General features: G+C 42.5%; 1 protein-coding gene across 1 annotated transcript in view; it reads left to right on the plus strand.

Annotated features, from left to right (window-relative positions):
- Nucleotides 1-18,782, plus strand: part of PUM1 (pumilio RNA binding family member 1) — a 142,934-nt gene that overhangs the window by 66,815 nt on the left and 57,337 nt on the right. Inside the window, exons 6-9 of the mRNA XM_049618892.1 lie at nucleotides 3,370-3,536; nucleotides 5,566-5,836; nucleotides 16,465-16,558; nucleotides 18,560-18,664. Of these exons, the coding sequence (XP_049474849.1) occupies nucleotides 3,370-3,536; nucleotides 5,566-5,836; nucleotides 16,465-16,558; nucleotides 18,560-18,664 (637 nt within the window). The remainder of the gene's footprint in view (nucleotides 1-3,369; nucleotides 3,537-5,565; nucleotides 5,837-16,464; nucleotides 16,559-18,559; nucleotides 18,665-18,782) is intronic.

Below are 18,782 nucleotides of genomic sequence, written 5' to 3' on the forward strand. Positions count from 1 at the left end.
TCCTTCCTTCCTTCCTTCCTTCCTTCCTTCCTTCCTTCCTTCCTTCCTTCCTCTGCATTACTTCTTCCTTCTCTTCCCCTTCCCCATCCCCTTCCCCTTCCTTTCCTGAGAGAGGGCCTTGCGAGCTGAGGAGAGGGGCAGAGAGAGAAAGAATCTTTAGGCTCCACGCTCAGCACAGAGCCCACTGTGGGGCTTGATCCCACGACCCTGGACCATGACCTGAGCTGAAATCAACCTACTGAGGACATTCGACCTACTGAGCCATCCAGGTGCTCCTGGATTAGGTCTTTCTTAAAGACCATATAGCTATGAATATACCCTTATCTTAAATATTAATTAAAAATCTCATAAAATGTACCATCCCATTTCTACCCCTGTTTTACTCTCTCTAGAGTGTTTATATTCCTAAGAGAACATTTTTATGATCCTGAACCCTGTATTCTCTTTTAATAGCAGACTTTTGACAAAAAGTCTTCCCACTTGTGCTCTTGGTATCATTCAGAAATCAGACTTGTGAGCCATTTTTATTTAGGGCTATCGTTGATGTACTGAACTTTTTCTCTTGAGTAAACTTTTTTTTTTTTAAAGTTCACTTATATGTTTTGAGAGAGAACACGAGCAGGGGAGGGGCAGAGGGAGAGGGAGAGAGAAAGAATCCCAAGCAGCCCCCTCGCTGTCAATGTGGAGCCTGATGTGGGGCTTGAACCCAAGATCATGACCTGAGCCGAAACCAAGAGTTGGACACTTAACTGACTGAGCCACCCAGGTGTTCCTTGAGTAAACTTTTTACTGAAATGTGACCCAAGTGCTAAAAAGCATATAAGTCATATATGTTCATCTTTATGTGTTTCTATAAAACGAATACACCCAGTGACCATCCAGATCAAGGAATAGAAGCCTCTCTTGGGTCCCCCACCTTCAAATCGAAGGAACCTACTATTCTGAGGAATTAATAGCCTAATCAGAGCAGAAAACCAGGTATCTATAATTTATATGAATAGACTGTACAATATTGTTGAGAAATGGCCCATTCTAGGGATTCCTTTGAAAATCTAGCCCTTGGCAATATAATCGAGTAAGTTAAGTATCAGTGACTGTTTTCAGGCCCTGGCAGTTGGCTTAGAGATAGGCCCAACAGCTTCTCAGCAAGCCCTTCTAAAGTGTCACCGAGGAAAGAAAATGCAGAGTTGATTTGGTGAGAGCGAATCTCTCGTCACCAGGTTTCTTGCTTGTTGGTGAAACTTGCCACTACTTCTTTATCCCATTTTCTCCCTATTTGGCCACCAGACCTTTGAGCTGCATGTGAGACATTGGAGCCAAACTGTTCCTTCTGAGCCAGGAACTTGATTTGTAGATTTCTGGAAGATTACTTAGTTGTGTCAGTGGGATCATCCTTCTAATACTCTTGTTATTGGACATTAATGGTGTCACATACAGGTAGAGTTTGTTATCCAGACCGTGTCACTATCTCCTGGACTCTTACGATAAAGACAGTGGGAAGGTCCTTCTTACGGTAGTAGTAGTTCAGTTTTGCAGGACTTTTTGGTCATTTCAGTTTCCTTCGTCATACTTTTTTTAACTTCTGCCAGGCACTGCATTCAGTACTGGGGATAGGAAAATGAATACACGGTTTCTGTCAGTTTGACCTTTGCAGTAGGAGGGAAGTATTGTTTCTGGACATTTTGGAAGATGTGTCTTTAGAATCCTATCGTATTCCCATCCCTGCTCTGGGATCTCCCTGTGGCACTTAATTGGCTGTTGTTCGTTCGCTCCTTTTGAACCTGTAACAGTCTTACACTTCGAAGATTCTCCTGTGAAAGTCCCATCTCGGTGGCTGCCAAAACGGTAGTTTACCGTCTTGATGCCACATGAGTATGAAGTTGTATATCCTTTCTATGTTCCTTCTTGTGTTCCTTGGTTCATATTAGCCGTGAAATGTTTTTCTGTGTCTTGAACAGAGAATGAATTTGAAAGTCAAATGGGCTGTGACTGGCAGGTGAAAGCTCTAAGAATGTCGGGATTCGTGAGTTATCCTCTCTGGGCCAGAGTTCTCCAGGAACTCGCCTGAGAGCGTGTGTGTATTTTGCATTCGTGGGTCTTGCCTGTTCACAACGGAGCGTCTGCTGCTCCGGCCTCCATTATTGAAACACCCCCACCCCCAAAATGTGGTTGTGATGACTGGAAATGCTGTAAAGCAGCTCCTCTTTTTCTCATTGGCTCTTGCCTTTTGCCAGGAGCTTTAATTTGGGCCAGGTGTATTTGTTTCTTCCTTTGACTAGAAGTCGGTGGTGAGGACAACAAGCAAGGTTGCCTCTCCAGTTTTATAAAAGGAAAGGTTACTTACCGTTCGGTAAGATTCTGCAAAGCTCTGTGAACCATGTCAAGTCACTCTACCAAATCTTCATTTCCTTTTGGAAATCAAGGCACATTTGCTTTCTATGTCCTGGTCTTAATTTAGGATTGTTGATAAGAGGAGACAGACTTAATTCCCTTAGAAGATAAGGCATCGGTGTGCGTGGCACCAAGACAGTTCTTTTAGGTCCAGTCTTCCAGTCTTTGTAGCTTGAAACACTTCAGAGGTCAAGTGTGCTGCACCAGCGATCCAGCTGTAGGTGCTCCCTCATAGTCTCATAATCTGCTGTGGGACAGGCAGAGGGTGAGACAACAGATGAGCACTTCTCAGAGTACTTTCTTTTGGTGAAAGACTTTCACACTTAGATTGAACATGTTTTGAAGGATTAAAACAAAAAAATGAAGTGAAGGATGATTGGTGAATTATCGATGCAGTCAGCCCTGAGAACTATTGTGGAGCAGAGGGGGTAGTGGTGCACATTGATTGGCAGGGCACATGTCTCGAGTTAAAGGGTAAGGTGATTGAATTGGACTGATGTCAGACCACACTTAGCACAGTATTCAGAAGCGAGGGAGTTTACACAGGCAGTGGCATAGCAGGAAATTCTTTTCGTAGGCGCAACACCTTCTAACTAGACTGTGAGCTGCCACACCTGGGGCTTATTAGGAGTCATCCTGTTATATGGAATTAGAATTGGAAGTCGAGAAGTGGGACCAAGAGATGTAAAATTGTGGCTGGGCTTTGGGTAGAAAAGAGAAAACGGGATGGTGGGGCACTGGGCATGGTAAGACCGTTCTAAATTCTGTAACATAATTGTATGTCTGTCTCCCCCATTTGGCAAGACTTTCTGCAGTGTTCCTGCCTCTATGTTGTCTGTTAATTAGATTGTACTGTCTTGAAAGGGCCCGGACACTATCCTGTTGTAATTAGCATCTAGTGTAGTCTGGTGTCCACAGTGGTTGCCCGCTATTATTAGTTGATGATGATTAGTGAAGCTGAAGCTATTTTTTAAACAGGGCCCAAGGGATGCAGACAGTGATGAAAACGACAAAGGTGAAAAGAAGAACAAGGGTACCTTTGATGGAGATAAGCTAGGAGATTTGAAGGAGGAGGGTGATGTGATGGACAAGACCAATGGTTTACCAGTGCAGAATGGGATTGACGCAGACGTCAAAGATTTTAGGTTTGTATGTTTTACACTTCTGATTTTTGAATGGGGGCTGTGGGCTTTTGTTTTGATTAGCTTTATTTTGATTTTAGTTTTCTTTTTCCTTCCTTAACTGTCCTTTTTGAGAATTGGGTCTAGTGTAGGCCGTACCACAAAGATTCTAAATTTACTGGTAAAGTGGAACTTTTAAGAGCTGTCAATGCCTGGTGCTTTGCCAGAACAGGTTTTTTGCATTCGCATAGGACTCTATTATTTGCAGAAGGATTCTATCCTTATCATTGCAGTGGTTCACAAATAACAAAATCACCTGGGTGGGGGGGGGGGGGAGTGGTGGGTTCCTTGGGACTTTCCCCAAGTTTCTCCCAAATCACTATCTTGGGAGTAACCGTGGTCACTAATGGAAGTGTGTCCTAGCTCTCTGGCTTGTTAGTGTGGAGGGAAGCGGTTGAGAACTTACGCATTAGATCATTTGAGACTCATAAGCTCCCTTTGAGGTAGGTGGGTCAGTGTCATCTCCCTCATTTTGAAGACCCAGAGATGTAGCTTATGTGACTTGTTCTTAATTGTATCCCTTCCATGGATGCCTCTCATTCCATCTCTGGTCATGATTGATTTGTAGGTTTTACCCTGTAATTTAATGTACACGCTATTCAGATAATATTGTGTATCTGTCTTGTACATTTGGCAGTATTCTTCACTTACATAGGTAACCTTTAGTGGTGGTGCATCCTTTTCAAAATCCTTAGTGATTGATGTACAGGTAGAGAATTTAATTTTGAATAATTTTAATGTTAGTCTAAAGCTAATGTATGTGTGTCTAAATACACACACATCTATCTCTGATCCTAATTTCTACCACAGCCAGAATTAAAATTCATTTTGGACCATCGTTTGTAGAACACGATTCAGTTGTTTAGTATTCCTAATCTAATTTTTTAATCTTGTGAGTGTAAAGAATTATAGTCTTTGGAGGAAGTTTGAGGCACAGAGTAATAACCACTTACCTAAGGTCTTTCGGGTGAAGTGGATAGCCTTTCTCTCCTGATTCTCAGGCAGCCTGTAGCAAGGTTTGGTATAGTTGACTTCTGGCCGGGTGGTGGTAGGGCATGTGCGTGAGAGGGAACACACAGTAGCTTTAATTCGTACCAGCTATAGGGTTTCTTTTAGGGATGAAGGGCACAGAATGTACTCACTGGCTATGCTCCCCTTACTAGAATGTAATGTTGTTTTATATTAGTCTGATTCAGAATAACACGGTCCTCAATCCTTTTATATAGGGAGACCATGTATCCTGGGCCACCCAAGACACTACCCGTTTATACCATGTCTGGAATATTTATTAATAGTGCCCTTTTCTTGCTCTTAGGAGTATCCTGGTTTGGATGATAAATTATACCCTCGTATTACTTACAATTCTTAGAATTGTCTCCTCAGCAGGGGCATATCCTAGATAATGAATTTATCGTGTACTGTTTTGTAATGGTTTGCTTCTTCTGGTTGCTTAGAAGGGGAAAATGGGAGACAGTCTTAGCACTGATGAGTAGTACCCAGATAATGCTTAAAATTTTTTTTCACCTATAAAAAAGTTTTTTTTAATAGAATCGTTCTCATTTATGGAATTTCCCCCTAGAAGCTACTTTTTCCGTTGGGTCTCTGTTTAAAGAGTAGGTGTTGTTTTGGGGGGGGGGGGCATGGTTTACTACCCACATTTTGGATCTTGTTTTCATGGATGCCACAGGTAGCGTTTTTTTCCAGTTCATTCATTATTCCTCAAATCTGGGCCCTTTGGTTAAAGGGATTTTAAATTCTTAGTGGTTAATGTGGATTTACGGGGTGGGTTGTGGTGGGAAGACAAGGAATAGAAGGGTCGTTTTATGGGGTATGACACGTAAATACCGTAAAGTGTCTCTGGTTGTTTTGTAGAAATAGTGTTAAGTGCTATTGACAGTAAACTGCTCAAGGACCTTGTCCTTAAACTTGGGTTGCTGTAGTGTCCCTCCCCCGCTCAAAATAAGGTTTAATGCCCTTTACTTTCTCTGTTTAGCCGTACCCCTGGTAATTGCCAGAACTCTGCTAATGAAGTGGATCTTCTGGGTCCAAACCAGAATGGTTCTGAGGGCTTAGCCCAGCTGACCAGCACCAATGGTGCCAAGCCTGTGGAGGATTTCTCCAACATGGAGTCCCAGAGTGTCCCTTTGGACCCCATGGAACATGTGGGCATGGAGCCTCTGCAGTTTGATTATTCAGGCACGCAGGTACCTGTGGACTCAGCAGCAGCAACTGTGGGACTTTTTGACTACAATTCTCAACAACAGGTACTGTGTGTGTCTCTGTCACTCTCTCTACTCCCCTCCAGCCAACGCGTGATTCACGTGACTTAAGAATGGGGCGGGGGGTGGGGGGTGGGAGGAGGGTGGCATTATTTCAGGCTACCAATAGGCAGCCCTCCTTACCCCGACGGTGACGTGGGCCACAAAAGCCTCTGTATCTTCCCCGCAAGAAGCCGATTCCCATGCTGAGATTATTGGCAAGAGATCACTCTGCTCCACATGTCCTTCCTTTGGCTCCTCTGTCCCACCAAGGCCCGGCGAGTGGGTGAGGTAGTGGCGCCTCTCGTGACACAACCCTCTCGGATGCTGAAACTAGTCTCTCTGAAGATTAATGTAACTGTGATGCCGTTGGTTTGTTTTGTTTTTAAAATAGTAAACTCTGTTACCTGCTGCTGGCAGGAGTCCAGTGCCAGGTCATCGTATTAGTCATGTCTTTTAATTAAGTGAGCAACCTATAGATGACAGACATACCTGCTGCCGTTCACCAGAGTTTAAAATAGGATTGGGGGAAAACACAAATCACTCCGTGTAAAATCTACAGTGAAATTCACCAGAGTTTAAAATAGGATTGGGGGAAAACACAAATCACTCAGTGTAAAATCTACAGTGAAATGACTTGGCTCTTTCTTTTCTTCATAATTCCTTAGAAAATACTGTATGTGTGCCTTCTGGGTTTGAACACACGGTGTGACTAACTCTGGGGTTTACTGATCCTTCTGTTCAATTAAAAAACAAAAAGCCACTAACTGTCTAAATTATAAAAGGGGGTAGGTGGCTTCCCCATCTTGTCAGGTACCACAAGTTCTCTCTTGTGGCTGGAAGCACTTTGACGGGCCGCGAATTTCTGATATTCATTAGTTTTGGACTGGAGCATAAATACAAACCTCTAGGCTTGAAAGGTTAAATTTACATTTCGAAGTTTAGAAATTCTACATCTGTAGGGGAAATTGGCTTATGCATGTGGTCTTTGGAGATCAGTGTATCATACTGTCCCTTTGTTATTGTCACAAATAGTTGATTTTAAATGAATTTTGATTGATAGACAACTGGATAATAAAGTTAATCATATGAAGTTTACAAAAGGAAATCCCTTTAAGGGATGATGTGATACATGTGCTCTGCTCGTATCAGATGGAACTATTGGGTTTAATTAACACACTCTTTTTTCCGGAGAGAGTGAGCTGTTAAGTGTCCACCACTCTCCCTGTGGTTCCCAATAAATACGCCACCTCTTCGTAAGAATGACTCTTTGTGCTTTTTCTCTTCTTTCACTCTTTGACCCTTTCACAGTGGCTCCTCAAAACAGCCGTTTTGAGTGAAGCCAGAAATTGCTGAATTCAGGTGCTGAAGGTAGATTAGACTTAAAATCTGTGCCACATCAGCAAATGTAGGGGGACACTGCTACCACATAGACCTCAGCTGGCTCAGCTTAGGAGAGGAGTGTGGTAGTTCCGTGTCTAAATTGAGGTTTGTGAGTGTAAGCTACTTCTAATCAGAGTTCTTTAACTTGTTATGTCAAGAAGTTTTTTCTGAATCTTCCTTTTACTCTTGTCTTCTTTGGTCTGAACTTCCCCAGCAACCGTTACAACTCTGGCCAGTTTTGGTGCTTAGCTTCCCATTCCCCATCTAATTCAGTCTGACCCTCTGCTTGTGAAGGAAAATCTGATGCTCTTTGATTTAATTGTTTTTTGCTTCATAATCAGAGTTGGGATTCTCTTTCGATGTATTGATCTCTGGTTTCGAACTAATTTGACCGACGTTTTAAGAGGCTGGATAATTATTAGAACTTGAATAGATGATGTCCGTTTGCAAACTTCTAAGCAGTTAACATGATTCCATTAAAGATAGCACCCACTCAGATTTATGAAACCTGGGATGCCTTTACACTTCCCATTTCAGTAATTTTGAAAGTGAACGTTACTGTTTTGAAAATGAAACTGTTGTTGGCTTTTGGCTTCCCGTGCACGTCTTGGTTGAGGCAACATAGAGGCATATTGTTCCATAGGTGAACCACCATCATGTGATGTGGTCATGGTTGTTTTATCCCACGGGCCCACAGTCCCTACTTTTCTGCATAGATTCTTTTACACAGTCTTGTAGCGGGCGCCCTAATAGCATGCCCTGGAACTGTTGGGCCAGGACTCCTCTAACTATTTTCAAGACCCTTACCCTCCTCCAAATGTCTCCTGCATAGAGGCAGGACGAGCTGTTAAGAAGATAGGATCTCTTTTCTGCTGGAAATTGGTGTTTGATCTTCTGTTTTATCCCTCCAATATTTATTGTTATTTTTTAAAATTTTTTAACATTTATTTATTTTTGAGAGACAGAGTGAGCAGGGGAGGTGCAGAGAGAGAGAGACAGAGAGAGAGACACTGAATCTGAAGCAGGCTCCAGGCTCCGAGCTGTCAGCCCAGAGCCCAGCGCGGGGCTCGAACCCACGAACCGTGAGATCATGACCTGAGCTGAAGTCAGATGCTTAACCGACTGAGCCACCCAGGCGCCCCGAATATTTCTTACTCTTACTTTCCATTACATTTCATTCCTGTTTCCCTTTCTGCTAATTTATTTTTATTTATTCTTAAAAATTGTTAATGTTTATTTATTTTTGTTAGAGAACAAGCAGAGGAGGGGCAGAGAGAGAGAGAGAGGGAGACACAGAATCTGAAGGTGGCTCTGAGCTGTGAGTGCAAAGCCCACTGTGGGGCTTGAACCCACAAACTGTAAGACCATGACCTGAACCAAAGTTGGAGGCTCAACTGACTGAGCCTCCCAGGCGCCCCTCCACTAATTTAAATTGTTGTCATTCTTGAAGGTCCAGTGCTGCTAACTTTCTTGGTTTCCAGATCAGTAAGTTGTATTATCTGTCTCCTTTGAACTCGGTGGTGCTCTGTGCTTCCCTGAAGAAAAAGAATCATGATGTTCTGCCTTGTGTTATGATTTCTTGTTTCATGGTCCTTGCTAGGTTGTAAACTCCTTGAAGATAAGCCCTGGGTCTTGTTCTTCTGTGTCTTCTGATTGGCTTTAGCAGACCAGGTTTTCAGGAAACTTCTCTCATATCCCTATTATAGTGTCTCAGAATATCCCCCATATTACATATACTTCCCCAAACTAAAATCTGGAACTAGCCTTCTCAGAGATCTGGAGGCCCCTCTTTGAGGCCCTGCTTGTATTCTAATAAGCGAGTCCTTTAGATCTAGCCCATTAAGCTTGTGCCTCATGTACGTAACTAGACCTTTATCATACCTAGGAAATTACCTCCTTTTTAGGGTCACAGCCCTCTGTTGCCATCTGATCAGAAAACGTACGTAATTCTTCTGCAGTCTAGTTTTGTGGATAACTTCAGGGAGATCGCAGATTTGTGGATTGTGGATTATGACTTTCTTTTCTCGTTTTTTTGTTCTCGCTTGTAGTGGAGCGTATCTTTCATGAATGAGATGGGCTCCCCCCACCCACAGCTCTCCATTTAGTTGTTGTGACTCATTTGGTCATTTAAATAGTGCAGGGAAGTACTCGATGACAAGTCTAGGTCATGCCAATGTCCTAGAAGCTTAGACAAGGGAGAGCATACTCTATTCTGGGGAAGGAAGGACTTATGGAAGAGGTAGATCTTGAGCTGTACCTTGCAAGACTTGTTTATATCAGGAAAAGAATGAAAATTCCATGGGAGGAAATAGTAAAACATAAAGGCTTAATACTAGAAATTAACAGGTACATGTTTAGTAGATAATGTAGTCATCCAAGGAGGTGGGTGAAGTTGAAAAAAAGTGACTTGTGAGATTGCATAGTGTTGTGTTCTCTTACCTGCTTTGCTGTGCTGCCTTATTGACAACGACAAGACATTTCTAAGAAGGAATGACTTAATTATCACGGTTTAGTTTTTTGTGTTGAGTGTTGGTTCAGTAGCAGTTTTAGACCTTCTTTTACCCGTATTAATTTTAATTATTGACGATCATGTCCTTCTGGGAAGCTGGGTTCTGCTTGTAGTGAACAGAGCTGGTGCTCATAGTAAGACCATGATACGTGGAACCATGTGGGGCAGTTGAGGAACTGTACATGCTAAATTGGTTGGTCAGGAATGCTGTCAGACCAGGGGAGGGCTCCATGGAGATCAAGGTTGTGTACCCCTAACTTGAAAGGTGCGGTGTGTATTGCCATAATTAAAAGAGCAGAGGTATGGAGACGAGATGGGTGTGGGGTGGTCATAGGCTGCCAACAGGAGAAGGTATACTTACGGGGAACAGCAGATGGGTGGTTCATTTGGCGAGTCCAGGTCTCAGAGGCCTTGAGAACCAGGCCTGAGTCCCAGACAGTATTGATGATTGTGAGGTTTGAACCAGAGATCTGCTGTAATACATGTTTTTCCACACATTCTGCTCTTTTATGTTGGCTTTCTTAAATGGGGATCAGAGGCTGTCTTTAGTTTTGAGTTCCTTTATTTGTGATTTTGTGATGGGATCTGGCTTGGAAATTGACAAAATAAACAATTCCTTCTTGTGTCCTATTTTCTTTTATTCCCGACTTGAATTTGGTGTGTAAATTGGTTTCATAAAACTGTTCGTATCAGCTTCTATGGAGATACATAGTAGAGAACAGCCTGAAGATATAGGAAAGGTAATTTTTGTTCAGTTCATTACACACTTAATGGTACTTAGGGGTACTTTGGGTTTTGGATAGTTAAGTTACTTGTCTAGTCATTGTAAATCATAAACTTAACCTAAGGTTTATTCAGAGCAAGTATTCCTTTTTTTGTGCCATGAACCCCTTAGCAGTTAGATGAGATCTGTGGGCTGAATTGTGTGAGTGATATGTAGTATAGATAGGTTTACAAAGGAACCAGTGATACAGAAATAGTTACAGAAATACTTAACAAATTCAAGATGTATCTGCTTTATCATACGATGCATGCAGCAGAAATATGTACTAGTTTTCATGATGAGCATGAACGCCACTGTGAGATATCTAGTGGTCGTAAAGGAGCATGAAACGTATTTGACTTCTGTTGATGATGAAGTCACACAAGTGTATTGCTCATGTTAATATGGTTTGTTGCCTGTGGTCATAATTGAAGGACATGGTAAATTTCATGAACATGAGGATAATTTTACCTATGCCAAGTACAGAGATCTGGGATTTAAGTACCCCTAATGTAGGATGGTTTGAAATGTTCATTGATATCTCTGGAATATTCTCCCTTTTTCCCCTCACTTTTCCCTCATTGTCTTCTCTTTAATCGTATGTGAACAATCAACATTATAACCAGTGACCAGTTAATTATAATGTGTTTGTACCATTTTGTGTTATGATACTTGAGCGAACTTGTTTATTTTAATGAAGAGCCATACAAGTATTTATATTTCCCTAAGTATATTTTAGAAACTTACTGCTAGGTTACATTATCTTTTAATGCTGTGTAGCAGAAACCAAAGCCAGGATCACATCATTATAGATCAACCAGATTAATTGCTGATGTTCTTTATTTAGAATTCAGTTAATCTAAAAATAGCCTAATGCAGTATGTTTTACAAAATTGTATACTGATGTGCTAAAACCCTTAACCTGTTAAGCATGAATTTTACTTTAAAAGTGTTTAATTTCTGTCCAAATGTGTATTTAAATTTCTAGTGAGTTGACATACAGTGCAATATTGGGTTCAGGAGTAAAATTTAGTGAGTCATCACTTCCTTAGAACACCCAGTGCTCCATACGTCGCCCTCCTTAATACTCATCACCCATTTAGCCCACCTCCCACCCCCTTCCCTCCAGCAACCTCCAGTTTGTTTTCTATCATGAAGAGTCTCTTGTGGTTTGCTTCCTGGTAAGCATGAATTTCAGCAAAGAAACCATACTCTGAAAATCATAATTGAAGTACAGATTTGTTCCTTCACAGCCCTAGGCGCAAGGGGGAGGAAGCTGGCACGCATTGCTTTTAAAAGTGCCATACTGATTAGATGTCATCTTCTGAAGCCAAGTTTGTGCATAGTTTTCATACAGGTCTTTAATATTCTCAGCTTTCCTTTCAGTTCACAAGTGAGGAAGACTATTTTTCATTGTTGTGTGTAGTCCCTGGTAAACACTGCCTTTCGCTGGCAGGCTGACCAGTTGAAGCTTGCCTTTATTCTTTGCTGAAATTTTATATGAGTTTTCTCGAAAGATACTTACTGACTTGGTGGAAGGACGTTTTGTTTTTTCCACCTTGTTTAGAGATTATTTTGGGCTCCGATTTTTCATCTGCTAAGGAAATGTGAAGAAGGTTTTCTTAAAAAATTCAGCAGCATATGTAGTTGTTTAACCAGAAGTCATTGTCGATCATCATTGTTGTTCAGATAACCTGGTTGAAAATGGGCTCTGATCTGCAAGCTTCGGACGGTAGCAGACTTTCACATATTTTATGTACTACAGCCTGGCTCCCATGATAAACCTCTTTTCTTAAAAGAGAAATAGTCCCACTGTTGATGTAACACCTTCAGTGTTTGGAATCTCCTTTCTCTGTGAACGCTTACAACAGCCCCATGGGGCAGAGCAAGCATTAGGTTTTTACAGGGAAGAAAATTAAGACCTCAAGAGGCTGAGTTGCTGCAGGTCATGAGACCACAAGTTATGCGAACATCTCTGCCCTGGTGTGTAGCTCTGGGCTGTGTCGTTCCTGGATCCAGTACTGGAAACACAAAGCCTTTTGACCCGTGGGCTTGCCTCACTTTCCCATTCTGTGCATTCGTGGTTTTCTCTGCATGGAGTCTATGCTAACGCATTCTTCGACAACAAGGCAAAAAAGGTTTTTCTTCCGTCCCGTCACCTTTGTGAGCTGTTGACAGCAGTTGGTGCTCACGAGCTCAGTGGGATTTTGACTTTCACATTCACTCTGAAGAGTCTTGACCTCTGCTTTCCTCGTCCTGGGCTGCCTTGTCAGGAGGAGGAGCTGTTCGAGGTGCCTCACAGAAGGGGTGTCTGTATGGGGGTGCTCTTGCCATTCGTCAGGGAGAACATACATCAAGGACTGTTCCAAGTGTGTTACACGTGTTAATTTTAATACTTGTGGCAACCTTATGATTTAGATCTGTCTTCGTTGTCCCTGTTCGAGAGGAGAGTGAGTCAGAGAGAGGTTCTCTTGCCCTGTGTCGCGTAGTCTGTGTTGACGCCGAGCTATAAATCCAGGCTTTCTGGCCCCAGAGTCTCCGCTCTTATCCCCTGTCCACTGTGGCTTTGGCCTTAAACTGGCCAAAAGCCAGGGCTTTTTAGTTGCCAGGGGCAGAGGGATAATCTTGCAGACACCAACTCGATATTGAGGTATTACTCCTCCGCATTCTGAAAACCTAGTAACAGTGTTTTCATGCCAACAAGTGTTATTGATAACAACATAATGACAGTAATAGCTATCTTTGATCACTTAACACTATGCTGGGTGTTTCTGACTGCCCCTTTCTGGAATAAAAACTCTGCAGGGTATCTTTTGTAAGGTCATGTAGTGACAGAGACGGGAGTCAAATCAGCTTGCTCGTGTGGTTCCCAAATTATGCCTTCAATATTTCTTACTAGGAACCTTGATGAGCTTGAAATACTTGATGTATTTTCCCTTGCATTTAGTCTCTTGAACAACTTAAGAATTCTACCCAAGTAAATTGTAATCGGTAGTGGCACATTTATCATTATACCAACCTTAAAACAAGCATTCTCTCCAAATCTCACAGTATTGTGTTTCTCAGTTACCATTGGCTTCCTTTCTGAAAATGATGAAAATGTTAACAGAGCTCAGTGGTTTGCCCAGCAGATGGCATTTGTATGAGTTTTTCAGGATCCTTTGGAATCCATTACTTGCCAATTACCCAATTTTGTTTTGAATACCCTGTATTTCCAGTTAATATTGGGGCATTTACATAAAGAGAATGTGCCAGAATTGCTGTAATCTATGCTATAATAAAATCTGCTTGCTGTAGATGATAGTTTCTGTTAATTGTTTACTGCAAAATGCACTCAAGAAAACAATTCCTTCTCTATTCACCGTAATCACTGAGATATCAATCAACTCTCAAACACAGGGTATGTGGGAGCTCTTGTAGGGTCTGGATGTTTTTAGTTACAAGTGGCAGTTTCTCCTCCTCAAAGTATGGCTGCATGGTGGTGAGAATCACAAACTAATGTCATGCGGAATGGTTGGTATTTACACATGGTGGATATTTATGGATACGGTACGTGAGCATTGAATGAGTTACATGTCATGTTAAAAACATGAAGCGAGGAGAAGTCAGATGGAATGTCAGTGAGTAGTGTTTTTGGTTAATAAGAGAACTTCAAGAGTTCTGTTCTGAGCACACTGTCTTTATCTCCCTAGCTTCCCATGTTACGGTGCCTTGCTAATAACGGGTGCTCAAAAAATGTTTCTTGAATGAATGATTTTGTTTACAGCAGGGCAGAGAAGTGTAGACAGAAGAGACTAGCATGAACAGTGCCTGAGATGTCAAATATTTCAAAAGGTTTGAGGCTAGGAAGATTCCAGAGACCCACTGAAGACACAGATATTTAAGTGAAGCTATAAGGTATTTTTACAGCCTTGTAAAAAATTTAAAAACAACTTTGCACTATTTTGCTATTATGTTTTCTCCCTCCTGGCTTCCCCTCTGAGGTGAACTGCCTCCTGTTGGTAGGAATACTCTGGGGCACTATCCTTAGGTAGACAGTCATGTGAAAAACAACCTGGCAAAAATCACAAGATCCCAGTTACCAGATAGTACTGATTGGCTGCCTTCCTGGAGGGATCAGGTCTTTTGATAGGTTGGTCTATAAATTCCAGTATTTCTTTTGAAGACTTGATATTTAATCAGTGCCTGTTAAAGTCGTGCTTGTCTTTTTACCAGCATCATAATGAAATGTCTTTTTTCTTTAACTTTTGAAAATAAAACAATTACTTTTGAAATCTGTACATAGTTACTTTTGATTTACTTTCATACTATAAAGACAAAGGCTAATTTTACTCTGGTCTTTAGAAAGATGAATATTTTACAAAGAGAGGTAACAGGTGAAGTTGGTCAGTATGTTCAAAATATTCACCCCCCCCCCTTTTTTTTTAAGTTTATTTATTTTGAGAGAGAGAGAGCACCAGCCGAAGTCAGTCCTTTAACCAACTGAGCCACCCAGAAGACCCCTTTTGTTTTCTTTTTATTTAAAATTGTCTACTCATAGAAGTCTCTTCACCACCTAAGATAACATTACAAGTCCAATTCTGACGATAATTAAGCTGAGTTGGTGGGATGACATTATCTTTTAATGTCTGAAACAGGTCTCTTTATGAGGAAATCTGTTATTCAAGATCCATGGTGTCAGTTATATATCATCCAGTGATATCACCTGAGTTGTTGAAAACTCCTATAGAAAGAACAGGTAGTTAGGGGGAAGTTCCTTTGTAGGGAGGTACTTTCAATAAGCACTCTGATTTCAGTGAATAAAGCTTTTCAGTGTGACTCCTTGGAAGGAGGCACATCGAGGCAATCCAGAATTCTTTCTTTGTACCAGTGCTATTCGTACTGAAATGTATGACCATTTTAGTCAGTGTTGTATCCTTAGTTCCTCGCACAGTGCCTAGCAGGTATTATTTGTCTCCTGATGTTTGTGGAACGAATGAGTGAATGATTGGCTTTGTATTAAGGTAGAATTTTGGGATATTCTTGGTGTCAGGGTCTTTGTACTCCTTTCCTTTTCTTGGGAATGAAGAAGTGTGCTAGGTCTGGGATGCCTGGGTGGCTCGGTCGGTTAAGTGTCTGACTTCGGCTCAGGTCATGATCTCGCAGTTTGTGAGTTCGAGCCCCGCGCCGGGCTCTGTGCTGACAGCTCGGAGCTTGGGGCCTGCTTCGGATTCTGTGTCTACCTGTCTCTGTGCCCCTCCCCTGTTCATGCACGCACACACGCTCTCTTTCTCTCTCTCTCTCTCAAAAATAAACAAACATAAAAAAAAATTTAAGAAGTGTGCTAGGTCTGAGCTCATAATCCAAGCTTTGTTAGTAGCAGCTATATTTCTGTTGTTTGATTTCCTACACATAAAGAATAGGAAACTGGAGGGCTCCCAGAAGTTGGCAGCTGTCCGATTTCATCATTATGATAAACCACTAGTCGAGAAAGGTATCCAGTAAATATCATTTCCCCGGGAAGAGGCAGCCAAGGATGAAATGAACACTTCTCATTTTCCTTTCCAAAATGTGAGTAGGTGAGGAGTAATTCAAAGTGTCTGTGGGGTTCTCAGAAGAACTGAGGAGAGGTAACAGCACGAGGGGCAATGTGGTGGGTCGTTTTGTGGTAGCTTTAATGTGTGAGTGTGCCTGGGATCAGGCAGGACCCTTGGCCTGTTGGCAGCCATTAGGTCGTTTGTATGTATGTTTGTGCTCTGGGGACACCTCGCCCGGGGAGTGGGAACTGGGTGCACCGAATGGAGGTAAAGAAAGCCCCGGGAAGCAGAACTCTGAAGCGTCACGATACCATCGGAGTGGGAATGGAATCGAACACAAGAACGCTTTTGTTTCAAATGCCATTCCTGAACAAGGGCTTGTCGAAGTTTTTATTCAGAGAAGGTTTAAAGTTGTCTCACGAGACCGTTTCTCTAACCTCACCGCATCCTTTTCTTTCTTCAGCTGTTCCAAAGACCTAATGCGCTCGCCGTCCAGCAGTTGACGGCCGCGCAGCAGCAGCAGTACGCACTGGCGGCGGCTCACCAGCCTCACATCGGTAGGTCCCTGGGCGCGGCTCCCGTGCCTGCGTGTGGCCCCCGCTCCAGGAGCCCCGGCGGCGCAGGCCGGGTAGGACAAAGCGCAGACAGGGCTCTCGGAGTAGATGGCCTCGTTCGTCCTCTTATCCGCCTGTCTTTTAGCCACCTGCTTGATTTTTGGCAGCCTTCTAGACTTCGGCTTGTAAGCTTGCCTAGTGTCTGGGGAGTGGTCTGCCTCCGCTGTGCTGTCGGAGGACTCAGAGTCAGTCCTAAACGACAGTTGTGACCAGCATGGACTCTGTTGGTTAAGACTGGATGAAATCCATGACGTAGCAACAGTTCTGTTCTTGTTAGGGTCGTCTAGACTGTGAAAATATCAACTTTTCATCTTCTTAAGTAGGGAGTACCCATACGTCCATTTTCCAAGCAGCGTGTATTGATGGTCGTGAGAAGTATTTTCATTTAATAACTGGTTTTTAAAGTAGGTTTTCCCTTTTCCAGTAACATTGGTTAATGTTCTGATGTACATATTTTTATTGCCTAGACTCCCCCTCACCCAGACCTTCTTAAGGTCTCTTTGAAGCAAAGTGCTATATGTGTAAACAAGTACATGTACAATTTTTTTTTTAATGCGTCAAAAGGACATGGTAGAATAGAAGGAAATCATGGGTTGAGGTGTGCTGTGGAAGGAGAGACTTGCTTCCAGCCTAAATGTCTTAAGGCGTAACGGCCTTTGCCTGGGTCTGGTTTAACTTACAGTTGTAGATGCTAGTCTTAATAAATACCCATACATTTTTCTTTGAGAAAAGCTGTCCAGAATTTTTTTTTTTTTTAAATTTAGAGAGAGAGTACGAGTAGGGGAGAGGGGCAGAGGGAAAGATACAATCTTAGCTTAAGCACGCTCCATACTCAGTGTGGAGCCCGATGTGGGGCTCGATCCCACGACCCCGGGGTCATGACCTGAGCCAAAATCAAGAGTGGAATGCTCTAGGCATCCCTGGGAAATTGTTTTATTTTTGTTTATTTCTTTTTGTAAATACTTTTAAAAAAAATTTATGGGGCGCCTGGGTGGCTCAGTCGGTTGAGCATCTGACTTCGGCTCAGGTCATGATCTCACAGTCTGTGAGTTCAAGCCCCGCATCGGGCTCTGTGCTGACAGCTCAGAGCCTGGAGCCTGCTTCAGATTCTGTGTCTCCCTCTCTCTCTGCCCCTCCCCCTGCTCATGCTCTGTCTCAAAAATAAATAAAAATATTTAAAATAAATAAATAAATTTGTTTATTTATTTTGCTAGAGAGAGAGAGAGAGAGAGCTCACAAGCAGGGGAAGGGCAGAGAAAGAAGGAGAGAGGTTCCCCAAGCAGGCTCCATACTATTAGCACAGAGCCTGATGTGGGTCTCAAAGTCACAAACCTTGAGATCATGACCAGAACCAAAATCCAAGAGTCAGACGCTTAACTGACTGAGCCACCCAGATGCCTCTATCTATCTATATATCTATCTATTTATTTATAAGCGTTTCTTTATTTTTGAGAGAGAGCAAGCAAGCGAGAGCGTGAGTGGGGGAGGGGCGGGCTCTATGCCGACAGCAGTGAGCCCGACTGCAAGATCATGACCTGAGCTGAAGTCAGACACTCAACCAACCGAGCCACCCAGGGGCCCCTGGAAAATTGTTTTAAATGGAAATAAATGATTCTTTCTATCTCATGACAAAGTCTTTTAAATTGCTTTATTTTAGCCTGTTATAATTTTAATAGTCTGAGAAATTGTGCTGAATTTACAACTGCGTAACAGTTTAAATTGTTAGCAAAAGTAAAAAATAAAAATAAAAAAAGACGGGAGATAAATATCACCCTAATCTTTAGTGTAGGGATTATTTCATCTTTTCAGAGCCCTCTTTCCTTTCAATCTGTCCTTTTTTCTTTTTCTCACCTGCAGCCTGGAGTTGAGTAGCCAAACTGTGTGGGTATTTGCTAGGGTTGCGGTTTTAGTCGGGTTTGTTTTTACTGACAGGTGTGTTTTCAGCAGGTTTAGCGCCCGCTGCGTTTGTCCCTAATCCCTACATCATCAGCGCTGCTCCCCCGGGGACGGACCCCTACACGGCTGGACTGGCTGCAGCGGCGACACTAGGTGAGGTGTTCTGCTGCATGTGGGATTTTATCCCCTGCTGAAAAGTCGTGTTGGCCCGCATGCATTCTTTGTACTGGGTCCCAAATCCAAGTCTCCGGTGGAGATTTCTCTCCTGGTT

The sequence above is a fragment of the Panthera uncia genome (assembly GCF_023721935.1).
Source record: "Panthera uncia isolate 11264 chromosome C1 unlocalized genomic scaffold, Puncia_PCG_1.0 HiC_scaffold_4, whole genome shotgun sequence".
NCBI classification, from domain to species: Eukaryota; Metazoa; Chordata; class Mammalia; order Carnivora; family Felidae; genus Panthera; species Panthera uncia.